Source organism: Prosopis cineraria, unplaced genomic scaffold, assembly GCF_029017545.1.
Source record: "Prosopis cineraria cultivar Desert tree isolate PC_DT_omini unplaced genomic scaffold, ASM2901754v1 PC5, whole genome shotgun sequence".
NCBI lineage: Eukaryota > Viridiplantae > Streptophyta > Magnoliopsida > Fabales > Fabaceae > Prosopis > Prosopis cineraria.
In genome coordinates this window covers 36827441-36851418 of record NW_026555336.1, presented here as the reverse complement: position 1 = coordinate 36851418, position 23978 = coordinate 36827441, and the positions used below count along the sequence as shown (strand labels likewise).

The window sequence follows — 23978 nt, the reverse complement described above, 5'->3', positions numbered from 1 at the left end:
TTCTCTATAATAGAGAAAGATTGATTATGAGTACCCTGAATTTGGGGAAGAGAGTAGGAATCTATGCCTTGCATTATCTACCGATGGGATGAATCCTCATGGGATTCAAAGTAGTAGCCACAGCACTTGGCCAGTCATTTTGGTGATTTATAACCTTCCTCCATGGCTTTGCATGAAGCACAAGTATATGATGTTGTCCATGCTAATTGCGAGACCCAAGCAACCTGGGAATGACATAGACATATATTTGGCTCCTCTAATTAATGACTTGAAGATCATGTGGGAGTCAGGTATAGAGAAGAAAGATTTAATTTAAGAGCTATACTCTTCGATACAATCAATGACTTTCCTGCTTATGGCAATCTGTCAGGGTATAGCATTAAAGGGCAACTTGGATGCCCTATTTGTGAAGAGGAAACACATTCTATAAGGCTTCAACATGGGATGAAGAATGTTTACCTCGGCCACCGTAGGTTTTTACACCAAGAACATCATTATCGACGGTTGAGAAAAGCGTTCAATGGAAATCGAAAAGAAGGTAAGACACCTTTGCTGTTAACTGGTGATGAGTTGTTTGAGAAGATTAATTATTTGGATATTGAATTTGGCAAACCATTTGCAAGGCACCTTGGGACAACCGGATGGAAGAAGAGATCTATTTTCTTTGAACTCCCTTATTGGACCACCTTGGATGTTCGGCATTTTCTTGATGTCATGCATATTGAAAAAAATGTCTGTGAGAGTCTTATTGGGACTTTACTCCAAGTGTCAGGAAAAACAAAAGATGGCATAAAAGCAAGGTTGGACATGGTCTCTTTAGGAATAAGAGAAGAATTAGCACCCTAAGATAAGGGGAACCGTACCTTTCTCCCTCCGGCAGCTTATACGCTATCTAAGAAAGAGAAAACTGCATTTTGTGAGTTCCTTAATGTAGTTAAAGTTCTTGAGGGTTACTCTTCAAATATAAAAAATATTGTATCAATGAAAGATTTGAAGTTGAAGGGCTTAAAGTCTCACGATTGCCATGTTTTAATGGAGGATTTCATTCCAGTTGCTATACGTGCAATTTTACCCCTTAAAGTACGAGAGATGATCACTAAGTTATGTTTATTTTTTAAGTCCATTTGCAGTAAAGTGATTAACCCACATAAGTTGCCAAGGATGCAAGCTCGAATTGTATTAACATTGTGTGAGCTTGAGATGTATTTTCCACCGGCATTCTTTGATATTATGATCCACCTAACTGTTCACTTGGTTAGGGAGGTTCAAATGTGTGGGCCTGCTTATTCAAGATGGATGTATCCTATTGAGCGCTATATGAAGATTTTGAAAGGCTATGTGAAAAATCAAAGTCGACCGGAGGGTTGTATTGTTGAACGGTATATTTGTGAAGAGGCTGTTGACTTTTGCACTGAGTACCTGAGTCATATTAGCTATGTTAGGCTTCCAAAGTCTCGACATATGGGTAGAATAAGTGGAGAAGGGATCATGGGAAATAAAGTCATTACTATATCAAGTGTACAGCAAGCCCACTTATATGTATTGCACAACACTGAAGAGGTTGAAGAGTATGTAGACAAGCATATGGCTGAACTTAGGAGGGACAATCTCAATAAATCAGAAATTTGGTATGCTAGGGAACACAACAAAATTTTTACAAGATGGTTTAAGGAGCACATTCTTCAAAAGTTAAATGTTGATTCCAATTCAGTTTCTAACAAATTGAGATAGTTAGCTAACGGTCCAAGCAGACAGGCCATTTCTTACACTACTTACCTTATCAACGGATACACATTTTATACAAGGGACCAAGATGATAGGAGCACAATGCAAAATAGTGGTGTAACTCTTGTAGCTCATTCCATGCATATTTCTAGCACCAAGGATAAAAATCCTATCTATGCAAACATGTCATACTTTGGTGTAATTGAGCATATATGGGATTTAGATTACATATCCTTTCGAGTTTCAATCTTTGGGTGCAAGTGGATTGATCGAAAAAATGGCTTGAAATTTGATTACCAATTTGGCTTTGTACAAGTCAATTTAAACAAGGAAGGGTATAAGGATGAGCCTTTTATTTTAGCGCAACAGGCCAAACAAGTGTTTTATGTCCCTGACCTTGCTAATAAGAGGTGGTCTATTCTTATGTTACATGAAAAAATAAATGAAAATGTAGCAATTGAAGATGACCCATTCGAAGGGACATCAAATCAAAGTAACGACACTGTTGATGAAGCTCTATACATGAGAAATGATCACAATGAAGGCATTTGGATTTCAAAGAGGGGTAAATTATTTCAGCATAAGAAGAAAATATTTCAAGGTGGGGGAAGTAAAAAACCCAAGTTAAGGAAACGAAAAAGAACAACTTGAACATGTAACCTTTGAATTAATTATGCCATTTTTGTTTCATGTTTGAATTAATATAGTCAATTATATTTGAATTAATCATGGTTGATTAATTTTTTGAATTAATCATGGTTGATTAATTTTGGAATTTTATTGTGTTACAGGTAAATGGCTTCAGATTTTGAGTCCACTGAAATCCCTCCATCAGATCCCGCTACAACTTCTACTGATGCTCCGTTGTCACAAAAAAAATTGGAACAGGAATATTACAATATCCAGCGAGGCCTAACAATAATGGAAGAAGTCACAAAAACAAGAGCAGCAGGGAAAAAAATATCAGTGCAGTGGAACAAGAAAGGCCAAGCCATCAAATCTGCAAAGTTTATAAGTTATATTGAGGTTGTGACAAAGACAACTGTATCTACCACGCAGAAATCTTGACGCAAAGTTGATCAAGCCATGAAGGACATTGTTTGGGAGACTGTATCTGTAAGTTGCATTTGACTAAGTTATATTCTATTATAATATTATAAATTGATGCACCTAACATATTTATTTTATTTTACAGTCAGGATTTAAAATAGACGAGAGCAAGAAGGATTTTGTCCTTCAAAAGGCTGGGAGGGCATTACAGTCTTTCAGACATTTTATTACACAAAAATATTTGAAAGACCCTGATGCTGAATTTGTAGCCCAAGTTCCTCCCCTATTACAGCCTTTAGTAAAGCAAGAAGATTGGGATGCTTTTGTTGTCTCTCGGCGTGAGAAGGAATTTAAGGTATTTATGTTTCTAAAATTTAAATTTTAGTGCCTTTTATTGAATATATCTATGTGTACTAACAGGATATTTTTGTTATTGATTAAAGGAACTGAGCGCCCAAAATAAGAAGAGAGTGGCCAAGAATGAATACCCTTACAGAGTAGGGAGGTTAGGGTATGCAGGCGTGGAGCAGAAAAAAGTTGAGGCTGAAGGATCGGATGTTACTATATCCCGCCAAAGACTCTAGGCATTGGCACGAACAAATAAAGATGGAGTGATTGACAACCCTCGTGTGAAAGAGGTTGCTGAAAAAATTGTAAGTGTTATTCTTATCTATCAATTAATAAATGATCATTAAAAAGCATACTAATTAACTCTACTTTTCACAGGATTCCCTCTCTCAAGAAGTATCACAGGGCAAGCTTCTTGAGCATGAGGATATCTTAGCTAGAGCGTTGGGGACCCCTGACCACCCTGGTCGTGTTAGGGGTGTTGGCTTCGGTGTCACAAAGAAGCAATACTTTGGCAAGATTAAGAAGCGAATATCGGCTTCTTCATTTGAGGTCCAAGAGTTGAGAGAAGAGCAAGCTGTTATGAAGTAACAGCTAGAAGCCCAAGCAAAGTTAATTGACATGCTATTGAAGGGCCAGATCCCTGGGAGGCTTTTAGGTGACGTTAGCCCCAGCGGAAAAGATAGCTGCACAGTCCCTTCAGACAAAATACCCGAGGTAATGCATTTTCTCTTTTAAATTTGCTCAACTAATATTTTATCTAAACAACTAACATTCTTCATTTATTTAGGGCGAGAATGACTGCAACTGTTTAGCAGACAATCCGTCACGCAAAGTAGTTGCAACGGGACGCGTGTATAACATTGCCGAGGACACAATCCATAACCTTCCCCTCCCGCCCGATTGCATTAGGGTTTCCTTGCTTGTTGCAATCGACCCCAAATATCCATTACCTTATCCTACCGATGAGATGCAGACGGTAGGAGATACGTTGGGGAGCTTCGTTGCATGGCCCAGCCACCTTGTTATGGTTGGTACACCAAAGCCGACAAAGGACCCAAAACCGGCAAAGGACCCCTTGCCACCAAAGAAAAAGGTATATATGATTTATATAATTATTTAAAATCTTTAAGATATATATATATATGTGTGTGTGTGTGTGTGTGTGTGTGTGTGTGTGTGTGTGTGTGTGTGTGTCTAACTTTTTCATTGTATAGCCAAGGGGGAAAAGCAAATTGAAGGATAAGGTGTCGGGCCATACTAAAGAGTCAGTCAAGGTTTTGCAACATGCAGTGCCTATGCCTGTTGTAGAAAACAAATTTCGTGACTCTCTTGAGACCTATGCTTCGGCTACGAGGATGATTCGTCAAGAGCCGATAGGGGATATCATTAATTTTGACGATGGGCTATTTGGTAGAGCATCATTTGAAGTCGTTCGGGATGAAATTTTGAATGAAATTCTCAAGCACGATATGGCGAGCACTAGTTTAATGACTTTCTACATGAGGTAATTCTTCAATATTTATTAGTTAATTTCTTGAATTATTTATGTGTGTGAGTATGCAAGCATATTAACTTGTATATTTTTTCACCCAAGTCACCTTTATACCTCATTCGTGGTTCCTGGTGGCCTCGAGTCAAAGATCAAGCTGGTTAATCCTCATGATATCTCTCCCCACAATAATATTATAAAGGAAGCCCTTGAAAATCAAGCAAGAATGCTTTCGGATCAATTTCGAGAAAGGGGAGCAGCAAAGGATACTTTATTTCTCGCTCCTTACTGCCAAGGGTGAGTTGTTAATATTTGTTATGAGTAAATATTTTTTTATATTTATTTGTTTGGTAACATGTGCTGTTTCTTGTTAGGGGACACTGGATGCTTATTGTGGTTAATCCCGTTGCTCCAAAAATATAGTATCTCGATCCCTTTAATAGAGAGCCAAGCAACAGGGAAGATATGGTGGTACTTTTTAATGAGTAAGTTAGATTTTTTTACTTGTTATTTCTTTTTAATTTTAGTTTTCATTCATATATATTTCTCACATTCATTCCATAATTCCTTCTTAGAGCTGTGGTGTTGTATCGCACTGCGACCGACATGACTGTGTCCCCTAAGATGAGGGCATTCGAATCTTCAGAGAAATGGGTCACTGTTAAAGTATTCATTTAATTGGTCAAGTTTTTAATCAAGAAATTGTCTCATTATATTTTGCAATTTCATTGATATGTGTTTTTTTATAGTGTCCATTCCAGCCAGATCAGAGCAATGACTGTGGTTATTACTTGATGAAGTTCATGAAGGACATTATCACTCATGCCCCTACCACATTATCTAACAAGGTATATATATAAAATTTAATTACACTTCAATTATAAATTTTAAACAATTTTAATTAGCTACCTATTAACTTGAAATTGTTGTAACTATTTGCTTACAGTACTCCGAGGACGTCTATTGCGTTCATTATGCGACTGCACATGTAGAAGAGGTCCTTGAAGAAGTGGCCCAATGTGTTTTCAATATGTGGGTAGCAACAGTAGTTAGGCCGATACAATAGTTAGTTACATTTATATACACATTTTTGGGCCAATTTTTATGGGATAGGCCACTTAATTTTGAAACATTAGTTTGCAAATAAGTTTAGATTTTAAGGTTAAATGTATAGGAATTTTTATGTTAATTAGATAGGAGATACTATTACAAAATTTCATTATATTGCATTATTTTCGTTGCTGGCTGGCTGTTTTTTATCTTTATCTGTATCTTTATGCAGGGGGCTACTTTAAAAGCAGCTACCATATAAAAAAAATTATGTCATTAATACTTGATGGTTATTTTAAAATAACCATCAAGTATCAATATAGTTGACGCTTGTTTCAAAACAAACATCAAGTATTTGTAAATACTTGACGGTTATAAGGAAACAAGCGTCAAGTATTTATGCTGGAAAGTGCATATTTACTTCATATACTTGACGGTTGTTTTCAAATAACCGTCAAATATAAGATTAATACTTAACCGTCAAGTATTATTTCTTTAATATATGTCGCACCCTTACTTGACGGTTAAAAACCGTCAAGTATTGGAAAAAATAAGCGTCAAGTATGGGTATTTTCTGTGGTAGTGTGGTCTAATTTAATATTATAACTTTTTAAATTGACCATCTACATGTATTCTAAACAGTCCATATTCAATATCAAATATTTATCTGCAAGGTCCAAATTTAAAGTTTTTATTTTTTATTTTGATGAATACAATATTAAAAAATAAAATATATAATATTTTAATTATAAATTTTAAGAAATATTTTTTAAAAAAATTACAAGTTAAAAATTTTAAATCTAAACTGTACAGAATAGATCTAGATAGTTAATATATAAAAATTTTAATATTAAATTAGACACTCTAAGTTAAATATAGACTAGATTAGTCAAAAAAAATATTTATTAGAACTTTTTTATAATTTTTATTTTTAAAAATATAAAATAAAAATATTAAATTATTTCTTTAAATCTGGATCATTCATATTAAAAATTGCATCACCCTGATGAGCACCAAAGATGGTCCTCCCAAATTAGAGTGGGGAATAAAGGTGGGCCTGAAGAGTTGTCTATTTAGATTCATTTTTATAAAGATTCAAATTTTAAAAAATGATATTTTTTAAAAAAATTGAGCTTTCAAGCTCAGCCTTTATAAGCCCTGAAAAAACATGCTCAGGCTTAGACAACTTTTTTAAGCCCGTTTTTATTTTTCCATAAAAAAATAAAATATTTTAATTTTTAAATTGAATTTAAATTTTAAAATTTCTATTTATACTTTAAATTTAAAATTTTTATTATTTATTTTAAATTTTTAAATATTATAATTTATATTTTTAAAAATATATAAAATATTAAAATTAAAAATTTTAATTTTTAAAAATTTTAAAAAATAAAAAAATAAGAGTTTATAGGCCTGATCTGAACCTTTTCTATAAAGGCTAGAGTTTAAAAAATAAAATATTTTAAAAAAATTAAACTGAAGGATCAAGTCCATATGACCGATCTCCTCCGTCTCTCGACTCTATCCCCCATCACTTGAACTTTCTTCATTTCATTATCTTATTCTATTTTGCATATCAGGCGGGGATGAGTGTAGTATTTTTTTCTTCTTTTTTTTTTTTACAGATTTATGGTTAAATTTTTTAATCAAAATATGACTAGCACGTCAGTCATAAGTGGGATGAAGTCATGAAGTGAGTAAATGTCACGGATTCGAAAATTCCTATTTCTAATCTATTTAAAAAAATATTTTCTTTAAAGAACGTTGATGTTGACGATTTGTTCGTGAAAGAAATATATTTTTTTATAAAAGTTTAAATTTTTATAAGACATTTTCTTTCAACTGATGTGGATCCAAAATGTATGATAATTTAATTACAGCTATCAAAATTTTTTCAATATATGAAAATTATCCAAATACATTTCCTTTCAAAAATTCAAAATAATTCTTACTATCTGATTTAGTTTTTTTAATATTATATAACAAAAATTTTTGACAACTGTTTAATTAAATTGAATTATTATTATTGTACCATGTAAGTGCGTTAATTCATCCGCAAATCTAAATTTAAATCTAAATCTAAAATATTCAATGATTTTGCATTCCCAACAGGGCCCGCCTGTTAGTCACAAAAGTTTTGTGACGGATCGGTGAATGCACATGGGATACTGTCCTAGAAAGCGAAAGTCATAGAATAATTCTAAGAGTTGTCTTTTAACTTTTAAAGTTAGAAAAAAAAGGGGTATTCATTTTTTTTAATAAAGAGCCACATGAATAAGACAGACAATTTAAATTATATCGACATACAAAAAATTCATACAATTAAAAGGTAGATTATCAAAAATTTAAATATAAAAATTATCAATAGAAGCTTAGTGAGTCATCCAATCTATACATTTATTAACTTCTCTAAAGGTGGGGTCAAAAGTGACCGTCTAGTCTCTTATAGTAAGTTCTCTAATGTTGATAACTGCAGCTAGCACATAATTAGCAGAGAACTTTTTGAGTATTAATGTGAATGCTCTATAGAGTTAGAGTAGATATTAACTTTGTTAAACGTTATCACCCAACAAATGTTGAGTCCTTCTAAGATATCCATAAGCTTAATTGCTGTACTTGGATGGTAACCTACGTATTTAGAAAAGCCTTTGATCCAATTGCCTTAATCATCCTAGATGAGACCTCCGTAAGCAGCCGCACCTTGATTGTTTATAGAGCCATCTATATTAAGTCTAACCCAACCTTTTTCTAGAGAGCACCATTTACCTTTAGATCTATCACTCTGTTGAGTCAAAACGTTGATTTTAAATTGAAGGAATTGATCACTGAGAATGTCCTGGATGCTAATGCACACAATGTCTCTATCAGGGGTGTTTTTATCAAAGTACATGTTTTTGCATCTTTTTTTACAAATGTTCCAACACATATGGGCGAAAAGTCTCTTCCAAGAAGTATTCCTTGTTTTAACATTGCCCGCATCTTTTTTCACATTCCAAATTATTATATCCTATAAGGGGAGAGAAAAGAAAGTGTTTAGTTCATATTATTTAACTAATTTTAACCAAACTTCTATAGATTTCCTACAGTCTCTTAAGATTTGAACAATTGAGTCTAAAGAGTTACAACAAAAAGGGTAGGTCTTAAGATAGGGATTAGCTCTATTAGAGTAAGTGAATTTAGGTTGGAGTCGACCCCAAGCTGCTTTCCAAAGAAAGGATTTAATCTTCTCATAAATTAGCCACTTCCAAATCCTAAACCAAATTTTAGAGTTATTGACATCACAATGATTATCAATAGCATTGTAAGTAAATTTGATAGGGAAGCTGCCATCATTCGAAGGCCTCTGATTTATAACATCATCATTTGCATTTGGATTTGGTGGTTGCATAGTAGTAATATGATTAATGACTTCTGGTTGAAGATATTTGCATAATTGATCAATCTTTCATTTGCCATTATTAGAACAAAAATCTGAAACTCTAACATGAAGAATAGAGTCGGCATTAGATGATGCATACTTGACTAGGGGTTTAAGAAGGGGGCATTATTTGTCATACTAGAAAAATATTCAATCTCTCTTTCCTACCTTCCATCCCACATGAGATATGAATTGATCCTAGAATTTATAAATGCTAGACCACGTGTAAGAGTAAGAATTGGTTTTATAAACCATGGAAATAGTGAGGTTATTACATTTGTATTTATCATAAAGGACACGAACCCAGAGACAATTGGGCATCGTTATAATCCCCAAAGGAGTATTCATTTTTTTACCTGCCATTTTGCTCTTTATTTGTCTCAAAATGCTCTCTCTCTCTCTCTCTCTCTCTCTCACAACAAGAAGAAAAGAAAGTCTCCCCCTTGCAGTGAAAAGCACGATCAGTATTTTGAAGAGGATGCACCTAGTGTGATGGGATGAAGCTAGAGTGAACAATTTAGCTGTTTGTAATTTGCATGGCGTTTCATCAACAAGAAGAAAAGAAAGTCTCCCCCTTGCAGTGAAAAGCACAATTAGTATTTTGAAGAGGATCCACCTTCTACTTGCTCTTCCATACAGTTAAATGTTGGAAAAGGTAATAATTAAATTTGGTGATCTAACTTCAGATTTCATACACTGACATCGTTATGGAAGTCATCCATGTTGATTCATCAGGCCTAAAAAGTTAGCACGTTTTAAAATACCAGACAGCTTCTTCATACATGGTTGCAGAAATTTGATATGTTGAATGCAGTGCATGAAAACCCAACACTAATATGAATGTTAAGCTCTTGGCTGGAACAAGCTCTGATCTATAAACATCCAAAACGTACCAAATTCTAATTTCGTCTTCTCTACTTCAACAAGGATAGATCAAAACATGGACCCTCCTGCATCCAAAGAAGAAGTAGATTTACTTAATAGAAATATCATGAAACCAGATGAAGAAATGGTGGATAAAGGTAATGATTCTGTACAAGCCACTTTATCAGAAAATCAACTCAGCAACAATCAGTCAACAAGAAAGGGAAATGCATCCAAACATGATCAGCAAATGGATTTACATACTGAAAACAACCAGATGCAGGATGCTATTGCAAACAAGGAGAACATAATCAAAGGCATTAAAGCTTCCAAAGCTCCCATTTCCTACAAAGATTCACTCATCGGCTATAATGGCTGCTTTGGTATCAATGAGACCAGTGACACCAAATACATTAATGATGCTCTAGCTAAAGAATTAAATAAGGAATGGATTTCAACTGAAACAACCACAAAGCTAATGGAGAGATTCCCGTTAGTTCCCATATCAGACCATAAATGGAAAAACATCTGCCTTCCTTGGATGGGTGCTTTGGTTATAAACACCCTTGATATACAATTGCATCCAAGATCTCTCAAGCCCAGGCTAGCTAAGATGTGGAATTTGAAAGACTTTGAACTGATCGACCTAGTGAACAATTATTACATTGTGCGTATAAAAAATACTGAAGCCTATGAAAGAATTCTTAATGGTGGTCCTTGGACCATTTTTGATCACTGCATCCTTGTTCAAAGATGGACACCTCAATTCAACCTAAATACTAAATCATTGGGCAAAGTAGCTCTATGGGTTCGACTCACAAACATTCCCATCCAGTGTTATAGCAAAGAAATACTCTGGAGAATGGGAAATTGCATCGAGAAAACTCTTAAAGTAGACTCTAATACTCTTTCAGATGCAAACTCAACAGATCCCACAGGCAAAACTGAAAGGGGCAAGTTTGCTAGGATTAATGTGGAAATTGATTTGCAAAGAAAACTCGTCCTAAGGCTTCTCATCAGAGATGAGTTATACAATGTGGAATATGAAAGCCTAAACCTTATTTGCTTCGGGTATGGATGTTATGGGCACAACAAAGGCAACTGCACTCTCAATCCCAAGAACATTCAAACAAAAACAGGGGAGAAAGGAAAAGAACTAGTAAACCTAGGAAAAAATCAACAGCAGCTAAGGGAACAGGAGACCTTGAATTGCCATTCAAGTCCGACCCTCAAAGGGATATCGGAAACCATCAACAACACTTACTGGAGGATGACTGCGGTGAGTGGATGAAGGTGCAACAACCGAGCTATTCTTGATTCCCAAGGTTTGCAACGGATACTGAAATTACCTAAAAAAATCGCATACAACTCCCGAATAGAGGTATGAATTTCTCCACCAAATCTAGATTTGATCTTCTAGCAAACTTGATTCAGGCCTATGAAGACGGCGGCGGTAGGGATGGTGAGTCTAGCCATCGCAACGATACATCTACGAAGCCTCCCAGGACAAAAGGTGTCAGACAGGTATGGAGAAGAAAAGAAAACTCAAGAACCAAGAGGTCTCAGGTGTTAGACAAGAATGGCACGGACGAAGCAAGGAAAGATGAAGAAGAAACGGGTAAAGGGAATAAAAAAGCTCACGGTGCTGGACCCAAATTCACTTGGACAGGCCCAAAAACATTAAATGATGAATTCATGACAGCATACGCAAGTCAGCCCAAAAACGCTACAAGCAGGCCCAGCAAACGAATCCATTCGGTTATTAAAGGGAACAAACAAAATCTAGGCTCCAATAAACAGCCCATAGCCTTAAGGGAAGACATTAGGACCACGAAAGGCAAGGAAGCTTCAACATCTTATATACTGGATCCTACAATCTGGAAAGAGCACAAGGAATTAAATAAGACCATTTATTATTCTTCAACTCTAACTCCCGATCCAAATTTACTCCAAGCACGCAACAAGCCACTTGATCCAGGAAAATCACCAACCAACATTCCTGAAACATAATTTGATAATGAAGATGGTATGGAAGTCAACAATCTAATTATGATCTCAGGGAGCTATGATAACATGGAGAATACGAACTTCATGGAGGGAATTGGCAGAAGATGATCTACTTTCTTAAGACTATGAGCACACTCCATTGAATAATGATTTAGAGGATGATGAGTTCAGTAATGACTCAATCTCAAAATCAAACGCTTAATTGGTTTTTAGGTTCTTTTCTCCTTTACTTTTATTTTATCTATGGATATTATCTGTTAGAATTGTAGAGGAACTTGTGCTAAAAGCTTCCCTTCACGAATTAGAGAATTAACTACTAAATATAATACACAAATTCTCATTCTTCTTAAAACTAGAGTTAGTGGTTCTAGAATTGATAATATTGTTAGGAAACTTGGGTTCTCTGATTGGATTCGAATTGAAGCCACTGGATATGCTGGTGGGATTTGGTTGCTTTGGAACAATGATGTGGTAAATATTGATTATATCTACTCTAATGTTCAACTCCTTCATTGTAAAGTTAAGCATCTCTCAAAGAAAACATCTTATCTACTTTCTTCAGTTTATGGCGATCCTAACCCTTACAATCGCGAGCAACTTTAGGATTCTATTAATAACCTTGCTACTACTATTAGTGATCCCTGGCTTATTGTTGGTGACTTCAACTTATATCTCTCTTGTGAAGATAAATGTGGTGGGAATGGGTATAATTGGAGATCTATGAAGCTCTTTAGGCAATGCATCAACTCTTCTAACCTCTTTGAACTTAATTTTGCGGGAGACAGATACACTTGGGAGAAAGGTAGCACTAAGGAAAGGCTTGACTGGTCCTTCTACAATACTAAATGGAGATTAAAATTCAACCAAGCTAGCACCTTTCATCTTCTTAAATATGGCTCTGATCATCGGCCAATCAGAATTCAGCTTGAGAATACGGACATCTCTAAACCTCACAACAAACTCTTTAAATGTCACGCTACCTGGATGGTTGAAGACACCTTTCATCATTTAGTTAAAAAATCTTGGAATGAGAAACATTGAAAGGAAGGTGCCTTAAAATTTACGACCTCTGCCACTCAATGGAACAAAAATAATATAGGCAGTATCATGGCAAATAAAAAAAGGATCTTAAGAAGACTTGAAGGAATTGATCGTAACAAGAACTCCAAAGATAGCTATTTTCTAAGAAAACTTGAAAAATCTCTTTGGGAAGACTATAATAAAATCTTTCTCCAAGAAAAACTTCTCTGGTTCTAAAAGTCTAAGTGCAAATGGTTGAAATGGGGAGATAGAAATTCTAAGTTCTTTCATGTCACAGCCATTATCAAGGGGAAAAAAAGCTAGATTTTATCCTTACAGGATGAAGATGGAAATTGGATCCACGACCATACCATTCTAAAGGACAAAGCTGCTTCTTATTATGAAAACTTATTCAAAGAGGATGCTCAAGCCAAACTGAAACTGATAACTGGCAAAACCTTCCCTCCTCTAACCTCTATTCAATTGCAATCTATTCATAGAAATGTTACTGAAAAGGAGATAAAACTGCGGCTTTTGATATTAGAGCTTTCAAAGCTCCAGGCCTCGATGGAATCAATGTTAGCTTCATACAATGCTATTGGAATGATCTCAAAGACAGCATTAATCACCTTGTCAAGAGAGTTTTTAATGACCCCTCTGTCATCAATGAAGTCAACGACACCTTCATTACTCTTATACCTAAAAATGAGAGCCTAACATACATGAAGGATTTTCGTCCGATATCTCTATGCAATGTAAGCTATAAAATTATCACCAAAATCCTCTCCAATAGATTGCGACAATGCATGAATCACTTGATTAGGGATAATCAATGTAGCTTTTTACAAGGAAGACAAAGCAGTGATAATATCATCATAGCTCAAGAGATCATCCACTCTATGAGGAAAAAAGTTGGGAAGAAGGGATTCATGGCTCTTAAGATTGATCTTGAAAAAGCTTTTGATAGGCTTTCTTGGGATTTTATTAATGATACTCTTCACATTATCGGTCTCAATAAAAACTTCAGAAAGCTCATTATGACAGCCATTTCTACTACTCATATGAGAGTCTTATGGAATGGGGAACCTTCAAATGAATTCTCACCATCTCATGGCATTAGACAGGGAGATCCTCTTTCTCTTTATCTCTTTGTTCTCTGTATCGAACGCTTGAGCTATAGCATCTATAGCAGTATTGATAAAAATGAATGAAAACCTATTAGCCTAACAACTAATGGACCCCCTATCTCACATCTATTTTTTGCTGATGACTTGTTCCTTTTTGCAGAATCTTCACTCAAACAAGTGAGGATTATACAGTATTGCCTTGCCAATTTTTGCAATGCATCAGGACAAAGAGTCAACAATACCAAATCCAAGCTATTTTTTTCCAAGATGTCAATATCAATAAAGTCATTCAAATTAGTGATGAATTAAGAATACCCCTGACTGGCAACCTTGGCAAATACTTAGGAATACCTATTATCCATGAGAAAGTTTCTAAAATCACCTTTGCCCCTCTCCTTGATAAAATTAAATCTCATCTTTCCAATTGGAAGAGTCATTTTCTCAACACTGCTGGGAAGGCTGTTCTTATCAAGTCTGTCCTCACTTCCATTCCTAGCTACACTATGTAGAGTATGCTCCTTCCTGATAATGTTTTAGCTGAAATGGAATCTTACTCACGTAATTTCCTTTGGGATTCAACAGACGGAACCAAAAAGCCTCATCTCTTATCCTAAGACCATATCACCACGGAAAAAAATCATGGTAGCCTTGGCATCAAAAATCTTAAAAGCCAGAATAAGGCCTATATTATGAAGCTTTGTTGGGGAATCTTAACGAAACCAAATAGTCTATGGGTTCGTGTTCTTCGTGACAAATATAAATGCAATAACCCTACCATTCCCATGGTCTGTAAATCTAACTCCTGCTCCTATATGTGGTCTAGTATTTGTAAAGTTTAGGATCATTTTATATCTCATGTGAGTTGGAAGGTAGGAAAGGGGAACCAAATATCTTTCTGGTATGACAAATGGTGTCCCCTGCCTGAACCTTTAGTTTATTACGCTTACCCTAATGCTGACTCCATTCTTCATGCAAGAGTGTTTGATTTTTGTATTACTGCAGGTAGCTGGAAGGTAGATCAGTTACGTAGATATCTTCACCATTATATCATTAAACAAATCACTATTGTTCAACCTCACAATCCTAACGCTGATGATGATGTTTTATGTTAGAGACCCTCTAATGACAGCAATTTCACTATCAAATCTGCTTATAAGACCATTGAAAATCTTCATGACACTTCTAGATCTAAAATTTGGTCCGTGATTTGGAAATGGCCAACATATGAGAAGATTTAAACTTTTCTTTAGAAAGTGGCTTGGGATCGTCTTCAACCTAAATTTACCTATTCTAGTTGCGACAATCCCTGCATTAGGACTTGCCCTTTTGGCTGTAACACTCTAGACTTAACTGCTCATATCCTTAGAGATTGCGAGAAATCAAGAGAGGTTTGAAAAAAATTAATTAAACATTCTGACCTTAACACTTTCTTTTCTCTCCCTTTACAGGATTAGATACTTTGAAATGCAAAAAATGATGTGGGCAAACCTTGTGCTAGGAAGATCTCCTGGCAACGACTTTTCTCTCATGTGTGCTGGAACATATGGAAAGAAAGATGTAAAATCATATATTCTGAGGAAGACACTCCTAACAAAGACATTGCATTCACTAGCATTCAGGATATTCTTAGTGATCAACTCCTCCAATCAAAAATCAACTTCTTAACTCAACAGAGTGATAGATCTAAAGCTAAGTGGTTATCTCTTGAAGACGGATGGATCAGACTTGACATAGATGGCTCCACCAATAATCAAGGTGCAACTTCTTGTGGCGGCTTAATCCGAGATGGAAAAGGAAATTGGATTAAAGGCTTCTCCAAATACCTTGGTTACCACACAAGTACAGCGACAGAGCTTATGGGCATCTTGAAAGGACTTAACATTTGCTGGGTGGAAAAATTTGATAAAGTTAACGTCTACTCTGACTCTACAGAAGCTCTCGCACTTATACGCAATGAATTCTCTATGAATCACTCCCTTGCTGCTACTATCAACAAAATCATAGATCTTGTTATGAAAGACTGGATGGTCACTTTTGATCACGTTTTTAGAGAAGCAAATAAATATGCGGATTGGTTGGTTCACCAAGCTCCTGTCAAAAGCCTTAGAGTTCATATTTTCGATACTCCACCTCTTGGTTGTATAAATTTCCTGTACGCTAATATGACACATCATATCACATAGCACGGTTTATCCGTGGCCTTTTATTCAAAAAAAAAAAAAAACCCAACACTAATTTCAATTTTCAAAGTATCCCTTGGAGGTGGCGATGCCAAAACTTGATTTTCCAAGATGTTTGTCATCTCAACATTATTTCAAACACATTTGCACTAATATGGAACCATGATATGGCTGACACATGCTGCAAAGTGAATGGCTTTGGGTGATGCTTGACCAGTCTCCATTTTGGGGTTTTTTTCCTGCTTTCTCTTCTTTGTAATTGTAATATATCGGGAAAACAACAAACCATAGTCTCGTCTTGCTCTTGTAACGAAGCCCAAGTTCATGGCCACACAACATTCTGATGACTTCAATAAGAGAAAATCAATATACATTTCCTTATACTTTATTCCGTTATACCTGTTGCTCCCAATACTAGTACTTTTGATTCGAAAGACCAAACAACGCTCTAACACCATGTGAAATTTGCTAAGTTGGCTAACAAATGTTGATGATATAGGTTCCTTCTCACTTTGCTTTCTACGTTGTCTTTTCCTCCTCTGTTGTTCCAAATCTGCCGGCAAGCTCAGCAAATTCTTGTTTGGTCCTCCAAAGGCAACGAAAAAAAAAAAAAACAGGAATAACGCAATGAAGTGTAAGGGCTAAATTTAAATAAAATAAATTATGGGAGAAGATTTAAAATTAAGCGAAAGCATTCTGTAATTCTGGGCTCTGCCCTCGTCTTTTATCAAAAAAAAAAAAATTTAAACGAAAGCATATAGACATGGAATCTCGTAATAATTATCCACCAACAATTTCACCATCCAAAATAAAAGATGCGTGCTTCCTAATAATTTCCCAATAATTTCCCGTTCTGGACTCTCGTACGCATAGATGTCACACCCGAACACTCAGCCCTTGCCTTCATCCCAAATAGTAGGACCTCCTCATTGATAGCTGACCCAATCATTAATCATACGTCGACACCAATCATACTCATTCTTATGGCTTTTCTCAGCCTAAACCACCATCCATTAATTTCATCTAATTAGACTTGCTCCTGCCCACCAGTTTTGCCATTTTGCAAAATCATACTCTATACAGTCCATCATATTCGGACTTCACTTGTGGATTAAAAATGTATTTTCTATTCGACATTTCTTTTCCTTTTATGTACTTCAAGCAAATACAAAGGCCGAAAATTATCGCTAAAATCTGGCATTCTCAAAACCATGCAAGTCACTAACTCTGTTCATGGACTTCCTCATGATTGCCACTTTAGCCAGCCTCTCCGCGGCTCGCCAAGCTGACGTTGGCGTCAGCGCCTCCAACTTCTCCGCGCGGTTATTGCTTTGGCTTTGCCGCTGAAGCTGCTGTCTCCGCCTCTGTAACTCGGCTAGCTCGACTTCCAGCCACCGCAAATACTCTTCAGCCGATTTTGAAGCCGACTGCAGTAACAGGGCCCGAGCCGACGAAAGTAAGTAGCCAGCTCCGCTTAGATCGCAGTGCTCGGCTAGCTGTCTCGACTCGGCTATGGCTCTTGCGGTGACGTGGAGACTTCGTAATCGTTCGATTTTCGGATCCGATGAACGGACGGCGTGGGGTCGGGGAATGAGAAGTGCCTGCTCTTTGGGATATATCAACTCTTGAGTAGATGGGTCCCGGAAAGATGAACGTACGGACAGAACATGGTGGGACCCAGCTGAAGCGGCAGGCACTTTCAGTTCCACCAATAATTCTCTCTCTTCATCCACGGAGAGATCACCTAAACGGGCCAGACCCGCCCGAATCGCAGTAGGCCCACCCGAAATAGAATATACGGCGGCGATCTCAACCGGAACCGGGCGCGAGACTACCCTTAGCTGAAGCCTCAGGTCTTGTGCCACCAAATTTAACAAACCATTCAAGTACTTGGCAAATGAGTCGTCTGACCGCCCGTTGTCGAACGTGCTTTCGCCGTCTGGTATTCTCACGGAATGGACAGGGATTTCCAGGTGAGGGAAGCGCGTGGACAACACACACGAACGTCTTCCAACGGACAAAGGATGAGCGATGCATTCGTTTTCACCGTCCGACAGAAGAACGATGCTGGCTGTGGGGTTCTTCTGTCGCCGATCTTCGAGCACTTTCACGGCTTTCTTGAGTGCGTCGTTTTTAAAACACGCTCCTTGACTTTCGTCAGTCGCGGCCAGGGCGTCCACAATCCGAAGCGCCGATCTCTGCCCACTGCTTGTCATTCTTCGCAACGGAAAAAGCCTTTTTGACCCCAAAGAGAAAGCAACAATGGAGAGACGATCAGTGGACCCGAGAGACGAAATCACTCGTCGCATCGACCGTTTTATCATCTGAAGCTTTGAGCTGGCCTCGGTCCCACCGACGTCGAGCAACATCACGAGGTCTATCGGTGCCCGACAGACCAACGTCCGACAAGGCGGTACCTTGACCTTTAGAACCACGGCGTAAGTCTCATAATTTCGATTCGCCGCCATGATAGCAGCCTCGGGTAACAAGGACATTTCAATATCCCTGGTCCCCGGCGAAAACAGAGGATTCCGAACTGGGTTCACGTGAAAACCTTGGAACTCAAAGGATTCTTCTGAGAGTTCTTCGTTCCCGTCGGATTCAAGTATCGGATTGAAGCGAGCAACCGAAGTGGGAGACATGAGGGGCTCATCGTCGCTGTAGACTTTCAATGCCCTGGTCCTGATATCTGCGGTATGCTTGTATGCTCTGTTTTCCACCGAAGATTTCTTGATGTCGTTGTCATTGTGTATGGAGAATGAAGGCAATTCTTTCCAGTTTCTGCTGCAGACGGGACAGAGAAGGATTTGTTGCTTATTGACATGGGTGGCTATGCAGTGGAAGTGAAAGGTGTGAGAGCATTCTGCTGTGAAGATTGCTATGCCTTGTCTAGTTTTTACCCTCTGCATACAGATTCCACATTTACTCTGCATAAACAAAAAAACCGGAAACCCAAACGGAATGTGAGACCATGAAAAAGAATCAAATTCCCAAAACGACATAAGCGTAACTCAAATTATTACTTTGGGCAGCAGTAAGCTGGCTTTGAGAAGTGATAAACTTGATGGTGACTTGGGTGAGGGTGGATTGGAGAGCTTGTTGGGAGTTTTGGCAGTACTACAATCGAGTGTAGGGCTACTGGGAACTGAAGCAGCAGCAGCAGAGGTTCGACAGCGGAGTCTTGGGGTTGATGGGTTAGAGAAGAAGGCAAAGTTGGAACTTGTTCTGGGAGTTTGACTTGCATCATCGTCGCAACGGTGGTGATGCTTCTTTCTGAAAGCTTTAGAGTCTGTGTCTTTAGAGATGGAAGTGCAAAACGCCTTTCTCCAACCTGCAACCATACTCGCACGCTCTCGATCTCTTTCTGTATAAAGAGTTGAAAATATTGAGCCAAATGTGATGTGAGGCAAAAGCCTATGTGCTATGAGCATAGATATGACTCCAAGACCCCTTTTGGCCTCCTTTCTATGCCCAGACCACCTATTTATCACTTCTCGGATTTGCTGTATTTTCAAAATATAGATATCTCTGTTTCGAGAGCCCCGATGACAAGAAAGCCTTGGCTGCAGGTTTCCTCGTTTGAAAAATTATTCCCGTAGCCATTTAATTATATTATTATCATTTATTATTATTATTGAAGTATTCTTTCAATCTTTTTCATAAATTATTTTTATCAATTTCATCATAATTAATATAAAAAATATTAAAAAAATAAAAAGTGTAAAAAATTTTAAATATATATCTATATAATAAATCTAACAAGTGATATTCTTTTTGTCCTAAATTATAAAATACTTTTAAAAAAATTTTTCTATCCTAAAATATAAAATATTTTGGATAGATTAAAATTTTATTAAATATATCAATTTTAATATTACTTTTTCTCTTTCAATAATTAATTTTTATTATTTCTCTTTTTAATATATTAAATGATGAGTAATGTTTTTGAAAGTTTATATTTTGATTTTAAAAATATAAAGTTATTAAGTGTATTTATGAGGCTTATTAATACATGAGATTTAATTTAAAAGTGTCTTATAATTTGAGATGTAAGGAATATTATGTTACTTTTTTTTTCTCATAAAGGAATTTTAAAGATATTATTTAAATATTATCTAAAAAATTATGCCATAATTTATGAATAAAATTAAATAAATTTTTTAATATGTGTTTTATAAATAAGGCCAGAGTGAGCAGCACATAATTCGTCAATATCAATACCCACAGAAAATATTATAAGCCGTGAAGCCCGGTTTGATTTCCTCATAAAGCATCACAATTCCAAGTTTGGATTTGTCATTTGTGTACATGCGCCAAAGAAAAAATCTTTAAAAGAAGTCTACCTCTATCTGAGATGTAAGATTGTGCGAGTGCTCCATTTAAGTTAATTTAATTTAAATACAGTTTAAATAAAATTTGGATAGAAACTCAATAAGCGTAACTTATAAATAATACGCCCTCCATTTTTATATATAAAAGAGCAAAATGGTATCACATGTCCAACAAAATCAGTTAACGACAATATTTATATTTGAAAATAAAAAAACTGAACTACAATATTTTATATCAATTAATATAAATATGTATTAATTATTTTAATTAATGTAAATTATAGAGATAATTTAAAAAATTTGTAATAAATACTCATTGAGATGTGCAATTTTACTTATAAAAAATAAATCTAAGGTGACAATTTATCTAACGAATAAAAATATAGATAACATAAATTTTTTTTTATCTTATAAATAAAATAAAATAACATACGTAGGCGAGAGCAATCATACACTCCTGTTTTATTAAATTTGGGATTGACAAGATTTGAATTCATTAAATACCCTAATTATTTTCAGTGCTTTAATTATAATTGTTGAATTTTATAAATGCTTTAAAAATATCAATATATATTTCCTTTAAAAATTCAAACAATTAGTACGATTATAACACTATTTATTTATAACATCCTATCCAAAAATTTAAAATTAATATATTTTTTAATATTTTAAGATAAAAGTATCAATAATTATTTAATTATTTAATTAAATTAAATAATTGTTATTGTATTATACGAGGCACTCATTGATTGAATGAGTGAGTTTACTCAAACTACCCTCCCATCCAAATTCAAGTTGAAACTGTAACGGACCGGTGGAAGTTTGCAAGTTTGTGACAAGTGCAGCAGGTCAACGTATTTAATAAACTTTGCTTGAGGAACTGTGCAATGGTGTCACATACCCACGTTATGGAGTTCACCGACCCATGCAGCAGCCCTCTATTTCTTCACAAAGGGTTGATACCATTCTTGCTTTACTCTGGTTCACCCCTTCTGCCTCAATCTTGGTCTTCTTTATTTCGTTTTTTTTTTTTTCACTGAAACAAATCCCTATCAACCATTTTACCCTCCCTCCTCCTCTCTCTCTCTCAACATCAAGTCTGATTCTGATTGATGCCGACCTCCATGAATTACGTGCAACTGCACCGATTAGCTGAGCTATGATTCCTCGATGATGGAGTCCATTTTGTTGCCTAGTGGATCACACTCATCCCTGCGGCTGTGGTCTTGTGGGAAATTGTGACGACTAGTCCTTTCTCTGATGCGAGGGCCAAATCGTCATTTCAAGTAAAACGTCATTTATTACCTTCACGATATCCTAAGTTTATTTATATTCATGTTATTAAAGTATTAAACAGTTAAATAGAATAACGGCTGTTTTACACAAGCAAACATCGATCCCGATGAAAACGACGAAACCGCTCCAATGATCATTGACTCGTTCCAGCAACCAATGGCTTCTTTCAACATTTTTTTTTTGGGTTTAAAGAGGGGAAAAAAAAAAAGACGACCACAGGGTTTTGGTTTTCAAAAGGAATTGCTCGCAATATTATTGTCAGGACCCTATGATACTTTTATAGGAAAGGCCGAGTGAGCTTTTTAAAAGATAAACAAACCTACACTTGTTTGTCAGTGCCCCTATAGCAGAGAAGTTATTCCAACAAGTACTAGCTCTGAAAAGTTGCTAGTGTGCGCGTCTTAAAGACACAAAGCCTTTTAGACCTTGTCCTATATTCTCTCACTACATGTCTCAAATTTCTCGGCGTTCATGCACTCGGAACAAAGGGAGCGAAACACGCATTTGAACTGATTTGATCTGATTTGATTGAGAACAGGTGAAGCTCTCAAGCCTTTCATTTGAAACTGGAACATCCTTCACATTTGGCCATGGCTAATAGGAGAATCAAACCTGAAGAGTCGTGCAGATTTGGTGTCACGCTCTGATGATAGTAAGTGGAAATGAAAGGAAACATTGCTGGAAGGAAAAGGAGAGTGCGTTCGTTGCAGCAGAAAAAGCGGAGGGTATGAGTGAGAGGATAGGCAAGGCTTTGGTGACAGATTAATGGTCTGGGCTAAAAAGGGCAATCAGGGGCATTGATTAGTATAAAGCCATTCTTAGTTTTACTCAAATCATCGGTCTCTTTCCAAAAATATCACATCTAGTAGTAATTCTAATTCATAGTAGTGGTGCAGTGACTGCGATTTGTAACCGCGTGCTCATCGTGACCTTTTATTTCAGTTTAAATCGATCTATCATTTAATTAAATTAATTTTTAATATTATATTTATTAATATAAAAATTTAAAAATTTTAATAAATATATTCATTATCAATGTATAAATTTAATCTAACAATTTGATTTAACATTAAAAAATTATATAATTTTATAATTTAACTATCCAGATAGATTTTAAACAGTTCAAATAAATTTGAATGATTTAATTTAATATTAAAAAAATTATAAATTTTATAAATTAATCATTTAAATGTATTCTAAATAGTTCAAATTTAATGTTAAATTTCTTTATAATTTTTATTTTAACAAATATAATGTTAAAAATATTTAAAAATTAAGTTAAATGCACAGTAGTGATTAATTTGGGTTGAAATGGAGGGCTAGGGTTGCTCCTGACCTTGATGAACATTCAATGCTCATCACAATGATGTGTAGTGATGTTTTGTTAACTCCCAGTGCACTTACAAGAAATCTAAAGTAGTTCATCGAAGTATAGGAATTATCATGACTTGTTGCATGTTCATATTAGGTCCCTTTCTTCCACACCTATTTGTCTTTCTATAACTTACATCCCTTATTTTCTTAACTTAATGCTAAATGTGATGAATGACTTTTATTAAAATTGAATATGCTAAAGCTATCTCTTTTATTGTAATATTGTTCAACTTACCTTAACAATTTGAATTTAACAAAATCTTATAAATAGATGCACGTTCTTCATTTGATAAGAACCTTGTTCTTTTACATGGTGGCTACCTTAATGATTTAATTGTATTGCCTTTCATATCTATCTTTATTATAAATGTTAGATTTCTTAACAAACCATATAATTTAATGAACTTTTTTCTATAGAAAAAATGCTTGAAGGAGGTTAGGTTACATTTCAAATAAAGCAAGCTTATAGGAGATCAAAAAGCTGCAAGACACAAACTCTAGCTGCCTTGTAGACAATAATTTCATTTGTAGAGAATGGGTAAGTCAATGCTCCCACCATAGTCTTATTTAATCTAATAGCTTCTCATTAACATAAAGGCTGTTTGAAGCATAGGGATGTGTTTTCCTGCTTAGTACAAGTGTTGGATATATATTTAATATGGCCTAACTTAACTGCTATTGATATGATTCCAGACA

At 35.7% G+C, this 23978-nt stretch overlaps 1 protein-coding gene across 1 annotated transcript; it reads right to left on the bottom strand.

Annotated features, from left to right (window-relative positions):
* Positions 1-16955: 16955 nt before the first annotated feature.
* On the bottom strand, positions 16956-19762 carry LOC129310936 (E3 ubiquitin-protein ligase WAVH1-like). Its single transcript, XM_054952833.1, has 2 exons — positions 19305-19762; positions 16956-19208 (listed from the first exon to the last, which is right to left on the bottom strand). Exons 1-2 carry the CDS (start codon positions 19710-19712, stop codon positions 17469-17471), a joined length of 2148 nt encoding a protein of 715 aa, XP_054808808.1. The 5' UTR covers positions 19713-19762; the 3' UTR covers positions 16956-17468.
* Between the last annotated feature and the right edge of the window lie 4216 nt (positions 19763-23978).

What these genes read in the sequence shown, in the direction of transcription:
- LOC129310936 (XM_054952833.1), bottom strand. Translation starts at nt 19,712, where the DNA reads ATGCTCATAGCACATAGGCTTTTGCCTCACATCACATTTGGCTCAATA. An exon ending in CCAGCTTACTGCTGCCCAAA is followed by an intron (nt 19,209 to 19,304) that starts GTAATAATTTGA and finishes TTGTTTATGCAG; the next exon opens with AGTAAATGTGGAATCTGTAT.